The sequence below is a fragment of the Drosophila suzukii genome, chromosome 2R (assembly GCF_043229965.1).
Source record: "Drosophila suzukii chromosome 2R, CBGP_Dsuzu_IsoJpt1.0, whole genome shotgun sequence".
NCBI lineage: Eukaryota > Metazoa > Arthropoda > Insecta > Diptera > Drosophilidae > Drosophila > Drosophila suzukii.
In genome coordinates this window covers 12103232-12119661 of record NC_092081.1, presented here as the reverse complement: position 1 = coordinate 12119661, position 16430 = coordinate 12103232, and the positions used below count along the sequence as shown (strand labels likewise).

General features: G+C 41.6%; 5 protein-coding genes across 5 annotated transcripts; 1 reads left to right on the top strand and 4 right to left on the bottom strand.

Annotated features, from left to right (window-relative positions):
• Window positions 1–778: 778 nt before the first annotated feature.
• On the bottom strand, window positions 779–1773 carry Cpr57A (Cuticular protein 57A). Its single transcript, XM_017075042.4, has 3 exons — window positions 1523–1773; window positions 1095–1451; window positions 779–1027 (listed from the first exon to the last, which is right to left on the bottom strand). The coding sequence occupies exons 1-3, from the start codon at window positions 1541–1543 to the stop codon at window positions 845–847; spliced, it is 561 nt and encodes a 186-aa protein (XP_016930531.3). The 5' UTR covers window positions 1544–1773; the 3' UTR covers window positions 779–844.
• A 4-nt stretch (window positions 1774–1777) lies between these two features.
• Window positions 1778–2770, bottom strand: LOC108010197 (trypsin 3A1). The gene has a single exon (XM_017075041.4). It carries the CDS (start codon window positions 2768–2770, stop codon window positions 1961–1963), a length of 810 nt encoding a protein of 269 aa, XP_016930530.3. The 3' UTR covers window positions 1778–1960.
• A 214-nt stretch (window positions 2771–2984) lies between these two features.
• BORCS7 (BLOC-1 related complex subunit 7) lies at window positions 2985–3534 on the bottom strand. The gene is made up of 3 exons (XM_017075043.4): window positions 3358–3534; window positions 3252–3295; window positions 2985–3191 (listed from the first exon to the last, which is right to left on the bottom strand). The coding sequence occupies exons 1-3, from the start codon at window positions 3449–3451 to the stop codon at window positions 3012–3014; spliced, it is 318 nt and encodes a 105-aa protein (XP_016930532.1). The 5' UTR covers window positions 3452–3534; the 3' UTR covers window positions 2985–3011.
• Window positions 3535–9680: 6146 nt separating this feature from the next.
• Window positions 9681–13140, top strand: lms (lateral muscles scarcer). The gene is made up of 3 exons (XM_017074948.4): window positions 9681–9972; window positions 11279–11427; window positions 12102–13140. The coding sequence occupies exons 1-3, from the start codon at window positions 9732–9734 to the stop codon at window positions 12846–12848; spliced, it is 1137 nt and encodes a 378-aa protein (XP_016930437.3). The 5' UTR covers window positions 9681–9731; the 3' UTR covers window positions 12849–13140.
• On the bottom strand, window positions 12863–16249 carry Mgat1 (alpha-1,3-mannosyl-glycoprotein 2-beta-N-acetylglucosaminyltransferase). Its single transcript, XM_017074947.4, has 7 exons — window positions 15194–16249; window positions 14704–15134; window positions 14539–14643; window positions 14370–14460; window positions 14232–14314; window positions 13898–13985; window positions 12863–13832 (listed from the first exon to the last, which is right to left on the bottom strand). The coding sequence occupies exons 1-7, from the start codon at window positions 15656–15658 to the stop codon at window positions 13719–13721; spliced, it is 1377 nt and encodes a 458-aa protein (XP_016930436.2). The 5' UTR covers window positions 15659–16249; the 3' UTR covers window positions 12863–13718.
• Window positions 16250–16430: the final 181 nt, after the last annotated feature.

The following is a 16430-nucleotide window of genomic DNA, read 5'->3' as shown; positions in this document are numbered from 1 at the left end:
TTTTATTATAATAATTATTTTTTGCTTAGTAATTTCTCCTGCCTGAAACAGTTGAAAATACCGAAAGTATGCTCACAAAAATCTGTTTCTTCTCTATACTCATAACGGCATCGCAACAATGTTGGTGCAAACGCAAACTCATCAATAACACCAGAGTCGAAGTATTTGTCCAGAGTAACCTCTCCAGAGGTACCAATTATATCGAAATACATCAAAATGCATGTCACATGACACTTGTGGGACCTATTAACCTTGGCCAAGTTAAGATTGCCGGGCCAATCTTTTAATACTGCCTCTGCTTCGTCTTGTGAAAATCCATTATGATGAGGGCATGGATCCATATACTCAGAATAACTCTAGTGATAAAGAAGCTTGATGTTTAGAGTTTCAGTTTCATTGATTTGTAATCTTACAAAGTGGAATCCCAAAAAGAGGAGCCCAATAATTCGAAAGACTTCGAGCATTTTTTCCAACCACCTAACTAGTTGAAGGTGTCATAGGTGACTACACACTAAAGGCTAATAACATTCAACTGTATTAATTATTTATAATTAATGAATATCAAGCCATCTTAATAACACAAATATAATACAAAAGAAGGGGATCAATTATAAAAATACTGATAAAAATCGAGTACTGAACTGTATTTAGTTTGCATGTTTTGTTTAAAACAAACCATATGGCAGATCATTTAAAAGAAGATAATTTCCCTGATTGCTCTTTAAGATATTCTATCCCATTACGATTTTATAAATCATGAAACCAGCTCATTAAAAACAGGTGTTTCTGGAAAGTTCCGTTTTATTTTCATGTCAAACAGTTGGATGTTCGTCTATAGTACCTCTTACGGGTGGTACTGACCATCTTCGATATCTCCATGCTCGGATTGGGCGGCCAGTGCCAGACGCTGTGCCTCCTGCTGGCGTCCAATAGCCGCGTGCTCCGCTGCGATCCGCTCGAAGGCGCTCAAGTGCTTCTGGGTGGCATGGGCCACGGCGGCGCTGGCATGCGGAGCGTTAGCTAGTGCCTGGGAACGGAAAACAATGCCATCATTGCACACTATTTGGAGCCACACCTGCCAACGGAATACTCACTGCTTGGCCTGGTGTGTGACTAGCATGCTCTTGCGCAATTCGGTTGTAAGCCTCGAAATGCCTTCTCTTAGCAGCCTGGACGGCGGCACTGTCCTCCAGTTTGTGGCTCAGCTGAGGATGGAAGCCATGCTCATCAGCCACATACTGGACGGTGCGAACCTGGTTCTTGGGATCCACATAGGAGAAAGCACCGCGAATGACACCCGATCCGTCGGATACCTCTGTGTGCTGGCGATCCACATGTCCGGGAGCTCGGCCAGCCTGGTAGCTAAACACATACGGACTAGCTGGAACCTTGGGTTCCGGGGTGACCAGGTGGGATACATCAGCTGTGCTGGCTCCCAACAAACAAACGACCTTGACATGGAAACAGGAAGAGTTATAGTTGAGTAATATCCGATGTAGTGCCGAGGCAATCGATCACTTACCAAAACTATAAACTGCTTCATGACTGGGTATTGTTGCCTCTCAACTCAAGCTGCGATTGGTAACTGACGGCGACTTGGATAATACTTCGGAATTCGCAGTTCGAGAGAGCCAAAAACTGGTATTTGGCCCGCCGAGATGCGCATTTTATATGCGACTACGATCGGCTAAGCCAGCCACAGCCACGATCCCAAAACTTGTTTTTACATTTTGCATTCATAAGCAAGGTAATTTGGCGTTAAAATTAAATTAACAAATTGTTGTTCGATAAGTAATATTTTATGTTTTCGGTTAGTCATCTAAGCTTGAGAATTAGCAAGTTATAGCGATTGAAAAGGTAATTTACATAGAAGGTTAGTCTTATTAATACGTGATAACTTAAGAATATCGGTGATTTGTCTATTATTCATAAGTAGTAAAGAATTAGTTTATAGGAAAAATTAAGCTAGACCCAGCTCTCCCGTTGTCTGCGCTATCCAGTCACCATATGCGGAAATCTTTGTGTAAACTCCAGGAAACATGGCGTTTGCGCAGCCATAACCCCAGGACACAATGCCGTATAGTTTCATCTGGCCAGTGATGGAGGTGACTAGCGGTCCTCCAGAATCTCCCTGGCAGCTGTCTCTACCCCCCATCTGAGTTCCCGCACAGAACATGGTGTTGGTCACAGTGCCAGCTGCAAAATAGTTTCTGGCACACTGATACTGATCCATTTGCTGGACAACTGTGTAACGAAGACGCTTCTCCGACTGCACCTGCGTGATCGCCGTACTGCCCCATCCGCTGACAAAAAGCTGGGCTGTCGGCTTAATCTGGTCCAGACTGCTGGCCAGGCTTATGGGTTGAATTTCCCGACTGTAGACTAGGGGTTGCTGTAGTTGAACAATAGCAATATCGTTATTCATCCTCGTTGGCTCATGGAACTTGGGGTGCGGTATAATTCGTTGGACTCGGATATAGCTGCCTCCGTTGGACCAATCAGTGGAACCGGCTCGGACCGCATAATATTGCGGTTTGCTGTACTCCAGCACACAGTGGGCAGCTGTTAGGATGATGGTGTGCGAAAGGATGGTTCCACCGCAGGCGTGGCGAGTGCCCAACTGCAGGGATACTTGGTGCGGGAAGAAGGTGATGCGCGTCTCCCAGCCGCCGACAATCCGGCCATCCTGACCACCATCCGTGGAGTTCTGGGCTGCTGTCGTCCAAATAAGCCAAAGAGTTATTAATAGTCTAAGTTCCGAACTCATCATTGCGTCTTGAAGTTGCCAACTGCGATGGTATCTTAGGCCATTCAGCTCTTTTATAAGGGAACTCCAGGGCAGGTGGCTTATCTTATCAGCGCACCCAACTCTTCTGCTGGCCCTTGACCTTCTCCGGCTATCTTTTTTTTGATATTTATGGATATTTATGTATGGATATGGCTCTTTGGACAAACTAAACGGGTGGTGGAGGTCGGGATCGCTGCTAGTGTCTAGGCTTTTGCTCTTCCAATCATCTTTCCATGGCCGTCACCTGCTCCTTGAGGTAATCCAAGTGGTTGACACTATCCTGCATCACATCGTACTGGTAGCCCACGTGCTGCAGGATCAGCGTCATCTTCTGCAGATTCTGGTGGCTGTAATCCGAGACCACGTCCACTTGGGTGAAGTTCTTCAGGGTTTGATGCATGATCTGTGGGTGGGATTGATATCTCAGTTAGGACCATTGCAGGCTTTACCAGCTATAACTCACCTCGTTGCTCTTGGAACCCCTAACAACCTGACGGGCCACAGATCCTGGAAATATCCAATATCTCACTATAGTAACGATTTGTTTGGAGTAACCATCAACAACTCACCCAAATTATTCACATTTACGCCCACACGGGCACACAAACGCTTCTTTGAATCGTCGAATAAATGTCGAGCACTTGAACTGGTCGCAGAGGCCATTTTATTTATGGTTTAACGTTGTTTAAATGTTAATAAACTCGCAAAGTGTAAACAAAGTCAGGGAGAAACAGCTGAGATAAAATATTTGGTGGCAATTTCAGTGTTGTAAAGTAGTTCGATTGTAGTTCGCTTCAACAGACGCATAGAGGGCGCTAGGGCTGCAAATTTCGAGTGCGGCGAATTTAGGTGAGGCGAGGCGAATTAAAATTAGGCGGGAGAATTTAAAAAACCACTGGCTGGCAGCCCTTAGACGAACGGCTTGTTGATGTTCTTTACTTGTAAAAAAAAAGGGTATACTAGATTCTTCGGAAAGTATGTAACACGTAGAAGGAATCGTTTTTTTTTCACCCCTGTATATACTTTATTAAGTCGGACAAAGTATATACAGGGATGGTCAAAAGTATTTACACAAAGCAAAAGTTAAATATACTCATAATTTGAACTTACTTCATGTACATCTCGGCATCAATGCAAAGGTCATTTACAGTCTTTTCTTAACCCATTCAGTATTTATTGAAATGGCGAATTTTTGTGAAAATCTACATTTTGAACTTTTTCCTAGACTTGAAAAGGAACATTTTTTATGCAAAAAGTTCCTCTAAGCAAAAGTAATAATAAATGCAAAAAGAATTTTTCAAAAATCGTTTTGCTTATATTTTTCAACAAAATTTTTGTATATCCCCGCCCACAACCAAGTCCTGGATCTGCCACTGCATTAAATTATCCTAACATTATCAGGGAAGCTTCAAAATCAGAGAATAATATATTTATGACTAAATAATAAAGATATGTAAGATCGATGGTTTATATTTGCATTAAAATAAAAGAAGAATTTTTAATTTTCAAATACTCCTGTGATATCTTTAACATGATCACTTGTGTATCTCTATCCCAGACCTAAATCGGCAGGATGTTCTAGTCGCGACACACTGTCGACAGTGTGGAATTTACTGAACCTGCCCCTGGCTCATATCCCGATTTCAGGAACCCACATACATGCCCCCAAAAACTATCCGGAATTCCATGCTGGCTGGCGCCAAAAGGCGTGTCGCTAATTGTCCCTAAACGTCGGCATTAGGCGCCAACTTTCAAACAGGAAGTCAAAGAAGTCGGTGGAGTTGGGGAACCAGATTTATTTAAGCCTCCAAGCCGATGTTTCTCCCACATTTGCCCACTTAGTTGCCACATCGTAGCTAATAATAAAGGCTAATTAAGCGATTCTGTGCCAACACCTGTAGTTCATTTCGACCCTCAATCTCCCCTAATGACAATAAATTGCCGCTAAATGTCACCAATAGGCATCTGCATCTCCATCTCTATCCGCCATCTCCAAAAGACCGATTTCCCTCCAGGCTGGACGAGAGCGCTTCTAATTAATGGCGGCGTCTCGAGAAAATGTCGCGAGCCCCAAAACAAGACAACAGCAAAAAAAATGTCATGCAGATGTGGCCACAAAAATGGAAAGAGGGGGATCGGTGTCCCCCCATCCACTATATAGAATGTTTGTGGTATTATGAGTATTAGGAGGGCTCATGTTCGGGTTAGACATTTGTCATAATTACCATAGAGAAGCACCTCAAGCACTGGAATTACCGGGCTTACCTAATCGATCAGAGATTTTAGCATTCTTACTTTTAAAAAATTTCTTGGAAATTAATTAAAACATATGCTCATCACTTAGTCCCATAAATCTGCCCAGAGCAAATATCAGTTTCAATTTGTGCGTGAAACTGTTTGATATCACAGACCAGACTGCCGATGTCAATTAGTAGAATCACTAGAGGATCTGCACCCCTTTCCTTGGGATGGGGGCAATTTTCCGCCACTCGAAGGGAGATGCCTCCGTTCCCGTTTCCATTTGGCTCATTAAAATGCCGGAGATCGAGGAGAATCCCATCGATGCGTTGAGGTGGCAACACAGAGCACTCCGCACACTCGAGATACAAATTCAGCCAGAAGATGCAGTCTCCAGATCTGTCACTCAGCCCTGAGTAATTACAGCAAATTAATTGCCCGCGGTTGTCAGGGCTCACATTGTCTGCTAATTTTCGTCGATTGCACAGCTTTTCTTTAATTGTCGCCATCAGCAGCCCATGAATCCAAATTGATTCTGCATTTGATCCAAACAAAATAAAAAAAAAAAACACAAATAAAAATCCCATTCAACCCGTGAAAAAACCGATAAAAAAAAGCACGGAAATCCGAGAAGATCATGTCGTAAAAAGCGAAACACTCCTATATGATTTAAACTGCATGTTTTGTAAAAATCTAATTTGATAATTGGTTGTAATTTATGAGTCTTGTCTGCTCGCCTGAGACATAAACACAGCACGGAATGACGCCTTTTACTCCTCGAGCTCCTCCCCAAGCATGTTTCCCAGAAAAGAGCTCTCCACCGGGAACCGGGAACTCACATACCATCTCATCCCATTCCCGAACTCCGAATTCGAAACGAGGCGCACATTAAATTAATAATATGCAGTTCATTCTCTCTCATTTTTTCTTAATTATTATTTATATCTGTCAGTTTATAAAGCGTAGGCTGGTGTGCTTTGGATGGTTTCCTTTGCCCGAAGAATTTTTTATGAATGAAATTAACAGCATACTTTGGGTGGAGAGGTGAAGATTCATGACTGATATTTATTGCAGACTTCTGGAAGGATAATGCAATCTGTACACGATTATGTTGGATTTCCGCAGTAACGGATGTCCCCCTTACTTCATTTAAATTAAAATTATAAAAAAAGCATATATAAAAGTTAAAAATAAATATTTAAATTATACAGTTGTAGTTTCATTTAAATACATTGATCATATCAGGAGTATAAAAAAAATAAAATAAAAAAAAAATGCATTATTTTTATTTTTTATATTGTAAGTATAATATATTTTGTACTTTTCATTTTAAATACCATACAATATTAATCACAAATGATGTTTAAAAAATGATTTCTTCTGTATCTTCCAAAAATCTAGTGTCATCTTTCTCCATTATAACTTGCTCTATTAGGTTTTTACACAAATTAGCTTCGAGGCAAACAAATAGACAGCCCAAGGAATTAATCAGGATACAATTTCCCAAAGAGTTCAATGCACGGCCGCAAAGGAATCCCTTGGTGGTGCGTCCAACGTCACCTTTGACGTAATCGGAAACCCCAGGAATATCCGAGATACAATGGCGTGGGAGTGTCGCAGATACAGATACAGATGTTTGGCCGGAGCAGCCCAATGATCGATGTGCCAGCAAGACCCAAGTTAGATGTAGCTAACACCCCGCAGGACTTGATGCATCATTAGCTGGATGCGATGACAAAAAGAGGGGACAAAAAACAACGGCATTACGGCCGGAGGACGGACTGTTCCACGCGACTGCCAGTGCAACTCCGCCCGTGACTCCGCCGTGATTTATGCTGCGTGCGCCTGACAAACACTCGAGAAGTGATGATTTATAATGAAGATGCATGCTCGGTTATTAATTAAATTCTGACGCTGCACCGCTCCATTTAACGTTAAATGCGATCATCAAACGAGCTCATCTGGTTAGCTTAAGGATTTTTGGGGGTCTTACGCAATAACCGGCCAAAGGGCCAACCGATCTCTAATTAAATCGGAATGCCAGAGTCAAAACAAAGTCCTTAATGGAATTTCAAATATGGCATGCCATCCTAAAGCAGGAAAAAATTACTTATGATCTTCATTTCATTTTTATAACGCAGAAGTCATTAAACTATAAACATACAATTTTTTAATATTATATTATACAACTAAATAGATCTAGCTTCTTTTGTTAATAATAAAGTTATTTCATACTGTTTTAGAAAGATAATTTGATCTTTGACCAACCATAATAAAAGGTATTCATTCATATGTACGTATAAGGAAATAATGTACTGTTTAGTTGTTTGATATTTTAGGAAATATTATTGTGACCAGTGCTACGTACGTTTTATATTATTCTAGCACAAGAACTATACGTTTTTTAACTTGTTGTGCTAGGATAATATCTTTCAATACTTAATAAAAATAATATTAATAAATTTAGCACCAAAAAACATAGTTGGGGTGTTTTGAGGACCTTTCAAATGCTGTATCTCCAGACTAACGAACAGTAGGGCCAATACAACTCGGATGTCGGCTTTATTTATTTTTAATTTATATATTTTTCTAAACTGGATAAAATGGACTTTAAAAATAATATATCTTTATGCTCTTAATTTTTATTATCAGAGCAATGATTAAAAAATTCAGCGATCCGCTTCAAATAAATTTCATAGACCCAACATGGAAATGGTATAAGAAATAGCCAACAGATTGGTAAATGATTCGAAATGCCAGAGCCGAAACAAAGTCTGCCCTCTGTCTGGCAGTGGAATTTGAAATATGGCAAGCAATAGTCGAATATTCATTAAGCGCAATTATGAAAATTAAGTTGTCATTTTGATTTGAGTGCCCGCGACACTCGGGCATGCGGCCTCATAAGGCAGATCCAAATCCCCTCGAATCCTGTCCCCGCCACTATTCTCATTAAATTAAATCAAACTGACAGCTCGGCCGGCTAAATGGATGCGAAGCTGCGATTCGTCCTCGCCTTTTGCCCTTTCGCTCTCGCAACTTGGCGACTAATTAACGTGTTTTCACATATTTTGTTCAAATCGCGCATGAATAATGAAGACGTTATCACACGGCCATCCAGCCATCCATGGCACCCTGTAGCATAGTAAATGACGTGGATTTGGCTGCTGGCCAATTGGAAACTAGTGTCGCCCATGCCGCCGGCTAATTTCTCAGATCCTCCCCTCCACTCGCATCTTGATTGCCCCCTTTTCCATTCCCCAGCACATTCTGTCTGAATTATGTGTTCATAATTTCGAATTAATGAAAGTTTTACAGGGGGCTCGGTATATTGGGATTGTACAGTCAAGGAAAGCACTTTTAAATATTTTCACCATCCATTCGCAGGGAAAAAAGCACAGAAAAATCAAAATAAATAGAAAAGATATGACGATAGATAGATAGATAGATAGATAGATAGATAGATAGATAGATAGATAGATAGATAGATAGATAGATAGATAGATAGATAGATATATAGATAGAAAGATAGATAGATAGGTAGATAGATAGATAGATAGATAGATAGATAGATAGATAGATAGATAGATAGATAGATAGATAGATAGATAGATAGATAGATAGACAGATAGATAGATAGATAGATAGATAGATAGATAGATAGATAGATAGATAGATAGTCAAATATATGGATATATGGATAGATAGATAGGTAGATAAATAGATAGGTAGATAAATAGATATATAGATATATAGAAAGATAGAACGATAGATAGATAGATAGATAGATTGATAGATAGATAGTTAGATAGGTAATATAATATGATACTGAATTTGGAACACCATCAATGGTTGACGGTTTCAAAACGCATTTTTTAAGCATTTCTAATTTTATAGCAAATTAATCTATCTTTCGCCGATTTCAAGGATCTTTACCTAAAAAATATATAGAGGTCAAGGTATTCGGATATTTTAGAAAAATACCAAAATATATTTAATACTAAAAAACGAAAGAAAATGTTTAAAAATAGTTTTAACCGTCTTACTGTTTAGTATATTATTGCTACCTTACATAAATCAAGAATCAACAAATAATAAATGAATTTTCATACATTTTTAAAAACTGAGTTATTTGTACAAATACAAATTATCTCAAACGAGGACACGTGCCCGCACACCAATGCACTGAAACCAAATCCAGTCGCCAAATATTGGTCGGTTGCTCATTAATCAAATGAATGAAATATGTTGGCAAACGTATTAAAAATATTTAGCAAGCCATCGAAATATTAAATAGCGCTACTTGTAGACAATTAGCCAAAAATTATGACTTTTAATCACAGGCAGCGCGGCAAAAAAAAAAAAACGAAATCGAAAATACTGCAGACGAAGACGAACGAGAGCCACGCCCTCCTCGCCACAATTTCACACATGTTTTAAAAATAAACCAATTTGTGAGGGAAATATGTTTCCGTTTCTTTCTGTCTTGAGGACCGGCCGTATAAAGTATTCTACTTAGGCTCCGCCCCGCCAGGCGATCATCTTGAAAAATCGGCCAGTGAGCAGGATGCTCCGAATATTCAAATTAGTTTTCCGTAAGATCTCGACGCGCGCTGTTGTCTGCGGGATAAAATTCCGATATCGATATATTTTAAGAGCATTTGGAAATTATAAACCGATCCTTAAATCGTATTAAATCAGTAACAATATGAATTCGCAATCGGCGGTGCGTCGTTATCCACACAGTTTCTCTATTGAACAAATCCTGGCCAAGCCGGAAATGCGTAGCTCCGATTCCTCATTTCCAGAATCGGCGCAGGATGAAAGTGGTCGCGGTGGCTTATGTGGTGGTGCTTCGCGTGTTTCGAGTCCAGCCACATCGAGTTGCTTGGAGGATAACTTGGATGACGGCAAAAGTGATATCGATTTGGCCTCGGATGATGGAAACGGTGCGTATAATTGATGTGCTAAAAAGATAGCCTAGCAAAGGGCATAAAGTAAAGGTGTGATAATGGCTTCATATTCATTACGTTAAATTTACCTGAATGTAAATTAAAGTTTTAACACTACGAATCCTGAATAATTTTTTAATGACCCTATAAGTTTTCTAAAACTCCAGGCAAATGCAAGGGAGAAAAGGCGTTTTTGTTGGAAAACTAAAAAACGTCCGATTGTTACTTAATGATTTGAGGTATAAACTGCGGTAACGATCATGACGGAAATTACTTGGTATTTTTAAATACCTCTTATTATAGTTAGCTACCCGATTAAATCAATATAATTAATATTAATATAATAGCTAATCTAGCCATGTCCATGTATCATCTCAAAACCATTTACGTTATTAAATGATTCAACTTCAAACACACAAGAAATGTAGACGGCTATACAAATAGAAAATTTTTAAAAAGCTCTTCAGTTATATTGTTTAAATAAGTACAAATAAGTATGTACCTTTTCTAATATTTGTTCCCAAAAATGTATTTTTTTGACACAGAAATCTTTTTCAATACCACAAACTAATCATTTTGGTTTTAATTAATTTCTTTAACAGTTAAAATTATGAACATCATGAAACGAACTAAGACAATTATGAAAAATTATTTTTGCTACATATAGAAAAAACATTTGTACAACCAAAATCTTGAAATTAAAAGAAGAGAAAAAATATCAAAGAGAGATTCAGTTCTAAGTAGAAATGACCCGAAGCCCAATCGTTAATTTGGTACCATGAGTACCAGGAGCCTCCCACCTGAATGATCGAGTGTTTACGGCTGAATGATCTCATCTGTCATCTGTGCGATCGAGAAACAAATGATCAGAAATTAGCTTTTCGGGTGACAAAGAATAGCCATCCATTTACCTTCATTTTTCGCACCCCAGCGCAGTCGACTAATGATGCAAATGTCAGAAGCAAACAAAGAACCGTCGCAGTATCAAAGGAAAGCTTCCACCCGTAAAGAAGGAATTTATATGACAATTTGTTTTCGGTCAGGCAAGAGAATGTACGGCAAAATGGCCAATTAGACGCCTTGGCTAAGTGAAATGCAACTTTTTGATATGCACATGCTTATTCAAAGGGGTTTTTGGGGATGGGGAGATTGTAGATGCAACCTTGCCAGCGGATCGACAAATTACAATTAGGCGAGAATAGTTGGCACCGCTCTCGGGAATGGCCGCTGTCGGTAGCAATAAATGTCTAATTTCGATTCCCTTTTTGTAGAGATTTCAATTCCCCATTTTATTCCGTTGCAGGCCTCGGGGATGACCGCAAAAAGCGTCCGAGAACCGCATTTTCGGCAGCCCAAATTAAAGCCCTGGAAACCGAGTTCGAGAGGGGAAAGTATCTTTCGGTGGCCAAGCGAACAGCACTGGCCAAACAACTCCAACTCACAGAAACTCAGGTGAGGAATGGGATCCTTTAAAAAAGCAAACACTATAAGTCGAGTAAAATAAAGAAAGGTATCTAGAAGAAGGTATCTATCCCATTCTACTTTGTTTTTAGTTGTCTGATTAATATTATAACATATTCTCATTGCTGTAGCAGATATTATGGAAACAAAACCAATGAAAGTCATTAAAAAATTCTAGAAAATATTCAGTTTTGATCAATTGAAAAATATTAATCTAAATTTTAATAAAATAAAAAAAACGTTCAGTTCGATTTCTAACTTTAACCAACATTTTATCTTTCGCATGGTAAACTAAAAGTATGTTTTAAGCGTGGAAAACGTATACAAAATTTCAGATTGAAACCGACCTTTAGTTGATCATACGGTCGAAAAAACGGTCACAAGATATAATAGTTCTATTATAGGTTTTCAATCAATTAGGTATGAGCGAATTCAAGAAGTAACATGTTGATCATAAAGGAAAATCTTTCCGCTTGGTTCAACGAATTAAATAATTTTTTTCTTTATAGTTAAAAACAATTAAGTCTTAATAGGATCATTAGAATACATAACCATCTGCACTGACATTAAATTTATATTCACAAGACAATTCTTAAATGTAATCGAAAAAATCCTGCCCTGTCTGGTGTTTTAAAATGTATTTACCTGTTGTACCCCCAACATAGATAAAGATCTGGTTCCAGAACCGCCGGACCAAGTGGAAGCGCAAGTACACCTCGGACGTGGAGACGCTGGCCTCGCACTATTACGCCCAGCTGGGAATCGGAGGATTGGCCAGACCAATGGTCGTTGGAGATCGACTGTGGCTCTTCAGCCAAACGCCAACGGGTCCCACGCCCATTCAGTCCATCATGCTGAATGGTAGTGGATCGGCTGCACCCATGCCATCGGCGGCGGCCACCGGTTCACCCATGCGACCGTATCCGACGAGTGGCGGAATGCCTCCTCTACCGGGACCCAGTGTGATGGAGAGTGCCCGCAATGCCATCCTGGCCCGTGGACAGCCCCTGAACTTTGCCCTGCCCTTTGGAGTGGCCAAGTCACCGGCGGGAGTAGTCCACTCAGCCAGCTATATCCCTCGCTGCAAGTCGTATGCGGGCAGCTATGTGGATTATGCTGCCTCCCTGCCACCAAACGAGGCCTATCTGCAGATGAAGTACGCCACATTGCCGCCGGAAACGGAAAGCGGGTCCTCCAATGGTTTGGCCGAACTGGAACGTGTCTTCGGGGATGCGAATGCCAACTTTCTACAGCAACGGAGCACTCCAGCCGGTGGAGTAGCCACATCGTACGGCCATGACGGATTAAATCAAGCCCAAAGGAGCCGAAGACCCACGCAATCAGAGTCCGAGTGCAGCGACATTGACTGCGAGCAGCTGGACGAGGATGAAGAGCCACCAGCTGCGGAATGAAACTACATACATCGTTTAATCTTTAGAATTTATGTTCCGTACGTCTCTCACACACAAAAATATGCTCATACAAAGGATAGTCATAGGGGGTAGAGTACATGTCTCGTCTGTGTAGATTCCATTACAACTAGCTGAGAGTGGCACACTTTCAGACCTGCCCGGGATTATTGGCTCACCCCTTGTGGCCCAACACTGGTCTAGTTCTCGTCCTAGTTCTAGTTCTAGCGCTAGTTATTGCTATTCTATGTTACATTGTGGGTCGGGTATCGTTTACTGACTGGCTCTCAACAATTAATAAATGTAAATTAATTAATTAAAAAATCACAAATCACAAATATTACACGTCCGTTAGCGTTAGAACTCGAGATGGATCAACTTAAATGCTAAGAGTTACATGCTGAATACCATAACTTAACCATTGCTATAACTATATGCAATTTAACATGGTAAATTGAGAGATTTAGAGAGCTGTAACAAAAGCGAACGACACTGACTTATTTACAATTCATTGCATTGCTTGTGTGGCGTGCTAGAATGGAACACTTTTGGGCTCTTGCCACACACACAGTTCGGTTAACTACTATACATAGTGGAGACTCATTTGATTTGATTTTGTTACGCCAACAGTAGGCCGCAGGTTAGGGAGTTCGATGAAACCAATGACTGCTCAAAGAGTCGATCTCCAAACTCCCCGCCCGTCGCGATGGCAATAAACAGCAATTGCTGTTCGAGGAGATTCCATAGTTACAACTTAGCTAATTGGTCAAACAAAAATAAAATATTCATAGGGCTATTTTTTGGTATTACAAGCACACGAGCTAGCTGTGTGGTAGAGGAGGTGGACTTGGCGATGTTCAGGCTTTAGCGTCGTTAGCTCCAAGAGAGCTCATAGCCCTTCCAGTTTGCATTCGGTGCCAAGTGCACGCGCCTTTTATTGTAGTAGAAGGAGACGATGCCATGGTAGGCAGTTCGAGGAACACCGCTCTGTAAGGATTAAGAAGGGCTCATGTATTAAGAATGATTGCAAGCAAAGAGTTCCATTAATTTACCTTAAAGTCATCCATCAGCCCCAGCATCTTAGTTGTCCGCTTGTATTGCTCCCTAGTAGTGTATTGGATGCGAACTGGTCCTTCAATTCTGCATTGAAATAAACGGATGTAAACATTTTTTATAGAATAGAGCTCTTATCAATATTGCTTCAAGCTAACGAAATATCTCATACTACAGTGTGTTTCTAAGTGTTATCTCAAAATGTTCTGAAACATTGAATTCGACTGAGTCATAGCTTTTTAGAAAGCTAAAAAATATAAAATTGATATAGCCATTTTCAGGATGTAACTACCCAGAGCTATCATGTAAATAACAAAGAAAACAAAAACTCACCTGATGAGGTTTCGTCGCAGTTCATCGTACGTAACAATGGGATACGTGTATACGCGTCGCAGAAACGTGTTATCGTAATTGTCCTGAATAGGAAATAGTAATTATCATGGTCAAACAATAGTGCACTATGTTACTAACCTTCAGCAAGTAGCTCATATTGATTTTTGTGAACTGCACAAAGTCCTCGCTGAGTTTAATATGCTTTAGATACTTATCAAAGAACAATCCGCTATAAAAAACAAAAAAAAAACCAAACCATTAGATAAATTATAGCATTTTGTTCCAATTTGTGCTCGTTATCTCTTACTTGGATACGCCTATTTTTCCAAACGTGCGAGTGCGCGATATTTCGGGCCTTATGCACACGCGATCTTTGCGCTGGGCCGGATGACGTATCCAATCATCCCAGAAGCTAGAACAGTTAACGGGCAATTAGCGATCTGCTAGCAAATGGCATAATTGCCCAACTCACGATTTGGGCCATTTGACCGACAGCTCGCCCCACAGCTCTTTGGTGAGCATCCAGCCGAGACCGGGAAAGAAGTCGGTGCGGTAGAGCAGCTCCGGCTGCGCCGCATCCACCACGGCAGCCTTGCCGTTGTCGTTCCAGGCGGAAACGCACCACAGGCTGGAGTCCTGTTTGAGCAGCTTGTGCGTTCCCAGGAAGTACTCGAAGAAGTCGGGCGCCACGTTCAGATCGTCCTCGACTATGATGACGAACTCGAAGCCCACGCCGAAGGTGGTGTTCAATGCCCAGCCGTAGTGTCGGGCTATCTTGTAGTAGCCCTTGAACTTCTTCTCTTTAGGCAGCACGGTGATGTCGCTGAGATCAGGCTGCTCGATAAGGGTGACCTGGTTGCCGTACGAGAGGATTATCTCCTTGGTGGGCTCGTCGCCGCAGTCCTATATCATAAAATTAAAATTAAATTCATTTGGATTAAATATGTATATTAGATCCCTACCTGAGACACTATAATGGGGAACTGCTCAACGCTTGGCCTGTACTGAACAAGATTGTCAATGCACTTTTTCACCGAAACCCGATTGCAGGCGAAGACCAGGACTGGGAAGACGGGCTCGCCGTTGGCCAGATATGTTTTCGTCGGAATGCGAGCCGTGGGCGCCTTGGCCGCCAGCTGCCCGGGCAGCTCTGCTGATATTTCGGCGGCAACGATGCTGATCTGGGGCGTGGAGGCCGGTGAAGGTGATTGGTTCTCCAGGTACTTCATTTTGACAAATTCGAAGACATTCTGGGCCAGATGGTGACTCTGCTGGCTGGCCTCGCGTGCCTGCGAATTCAGCTTGTAGGCCTGATGCGCTTGATTCCGGCTGGTGGTGACGCCCGTGTGGCGCAACAGCAGATAGTAGGTGGCATAGGTCCACGTAACCAGAAAACCGACTACCAGCAGCACCTTGCGCGATCGCATCTTCTTGTAGGGGAGGAATTGGTGGGTGGTGGTGGTGGGTGTCTGCTGCGCTGGGTCTCTACCGCTGCAGAGGCATTGGTGTGAAGCTGGCTAATCGGATTCGGTGGGATTGGAAGCCCTGGGCTGGCTCTCCTACAGCAAAGCACCCGTGTCGAGCAGCCGTGTCCAACAAGCGTGTCCAGCATCGGGCACGGGCCCAGCTGGAATCGTCAGCATCTACTGGTGTGTATGTGTGTTTATCTGCGGGTCGTGGGTCGCACGTCACACTCCAGCGACCGCCAGGCTGGCAGATTTCGCAGATTCTGGGGAACTCAAATCCGGATTGGTTTGGTTCGAATCGAAATCGAAATTGAATCAATCTGTGTGCTGGTGGTCAATCGAATCGCGGATGTGTCACACGTCACAACTGATCCACTGGAAGTCCGATCGATTTTTTCGCCGGTTGGAATGCCTTGTTTGTTTGCCTAGCTGCCGGTTCTCGCTTCAATTGACAGCCACTGGTTACGTGTATGCCTGTAATTTGTTTGCATTGCTTAAAAGGTAAACCATTCGGTGAGAGAAACGCCAGCGTTTTAGAGATGGCACTGCAGCAGCTCGTGCATTCGATACTATCGGTGTGGCCAGACGTGCTGCGGAAGCACTAACGCGTCTCATTGCGTCGTTGGCGAAAGTCGTGTTTAGCAGGGGGATTCACGGATTTTTTTTTCATTTGGGCGGTTCATTGGATTTTTTGAAATGTAAACCGAACATAATAGTATTATAGACACGATAT

Excerpts from the sequence above, each read along its gene's own strand:
- Cpr57A (XM_017075042.4), bottom strand. The coding sequence starts at position 1,543 with ATGAAGCAGTTTATAGTTTTG. Across the intron at positions 1,452-1,522 it reads TGAAGCAGTTTATAGTTTTG|GTCGTTTGTTTGTTGGGAGC; the intron begins GTAAGTGATCGA and ends TTCCATGTCAAG. Across the intron at positions 1,028-1,094 it reads GTCACACACCAGGCCAAGCA|GCACTAGCTAACGCTCCGCA; the intron begins GTGAGTATTCCG and ends TTCCGTTCCCAG.
- LOC108010197 (XM_017075041.4), bottom strand. The coding sequence starts at position 2,770 with ATGATGAGTTCGGAACTTAGACTATTAATAACTCTTTGGCTTATTTGG.
- BORCS7 (XM_017075043.4), bottom strand. The coding sequence starts at position 3,451 with ATGGCCTCTGCGACCAGTTCAAGTGCTCGACATTTATTCGACGATTCA. Across the intron at positions 3,296-3,357 it reads CGTAAATGTGAATAATTTGG|GATCTGTGGCCCGTCAGGTT; the intron begins GTGAGTTGTTGA and ends GGATATTTCCAG. Across the intron at positions 3,192-3,251 it reads GGGGTTCCAAGAGCAACGAG|ATCATGCATCAAACCCTGAA; the intron begins GTGAGTTATAGC and ends TCCCACCCACAG.
- lms (XM_017074948.4), top strand. The coding sequence starts at position 9,732 with ATGAATTCGCAATCGGCGGTGCGTCGTTATCCACACAGTTTCTCTATT. Across the intron at positions 9,973-11,278 it reads GGCCTCGGATGATGGAAACG|GCCTCGGGGATGACCGCAAA; the intron begins GTGCGTATAATT and ends ATTCCGTTGCAG. Across the intron at positions 11,428-12,101 it reads TCCAACTCACAGAAACTCAG|ATAAAGATCTGGTTCCAGAA; the intron begins GTGAGGAATGGG and ends CCCCCAACATAG.
- Mgat1 (XM_017074947.4), bottom strand. The coding sequence starts at position 15,658 with ATGCGATCGCGCAAGGTGCTGCTGGTAGTCGGTTTTCTGGTTACGTGG. Across the intron at positions 14,644-14,703 it reads TCGGTCAAATGGCCCAAATC|CTTCTGGGATGATTGGATAC; the intron begins GTGAGTTGGGCA and ends TAACTGTTCTAG. Across the intron at positions 13,833-13,897 it reads GGCTGATGGATGACTTTAAG|AGCGGTGTTCCTCGAACTGC; the intron begins GTAAATTAATGG and ends TAATCCTTACAG.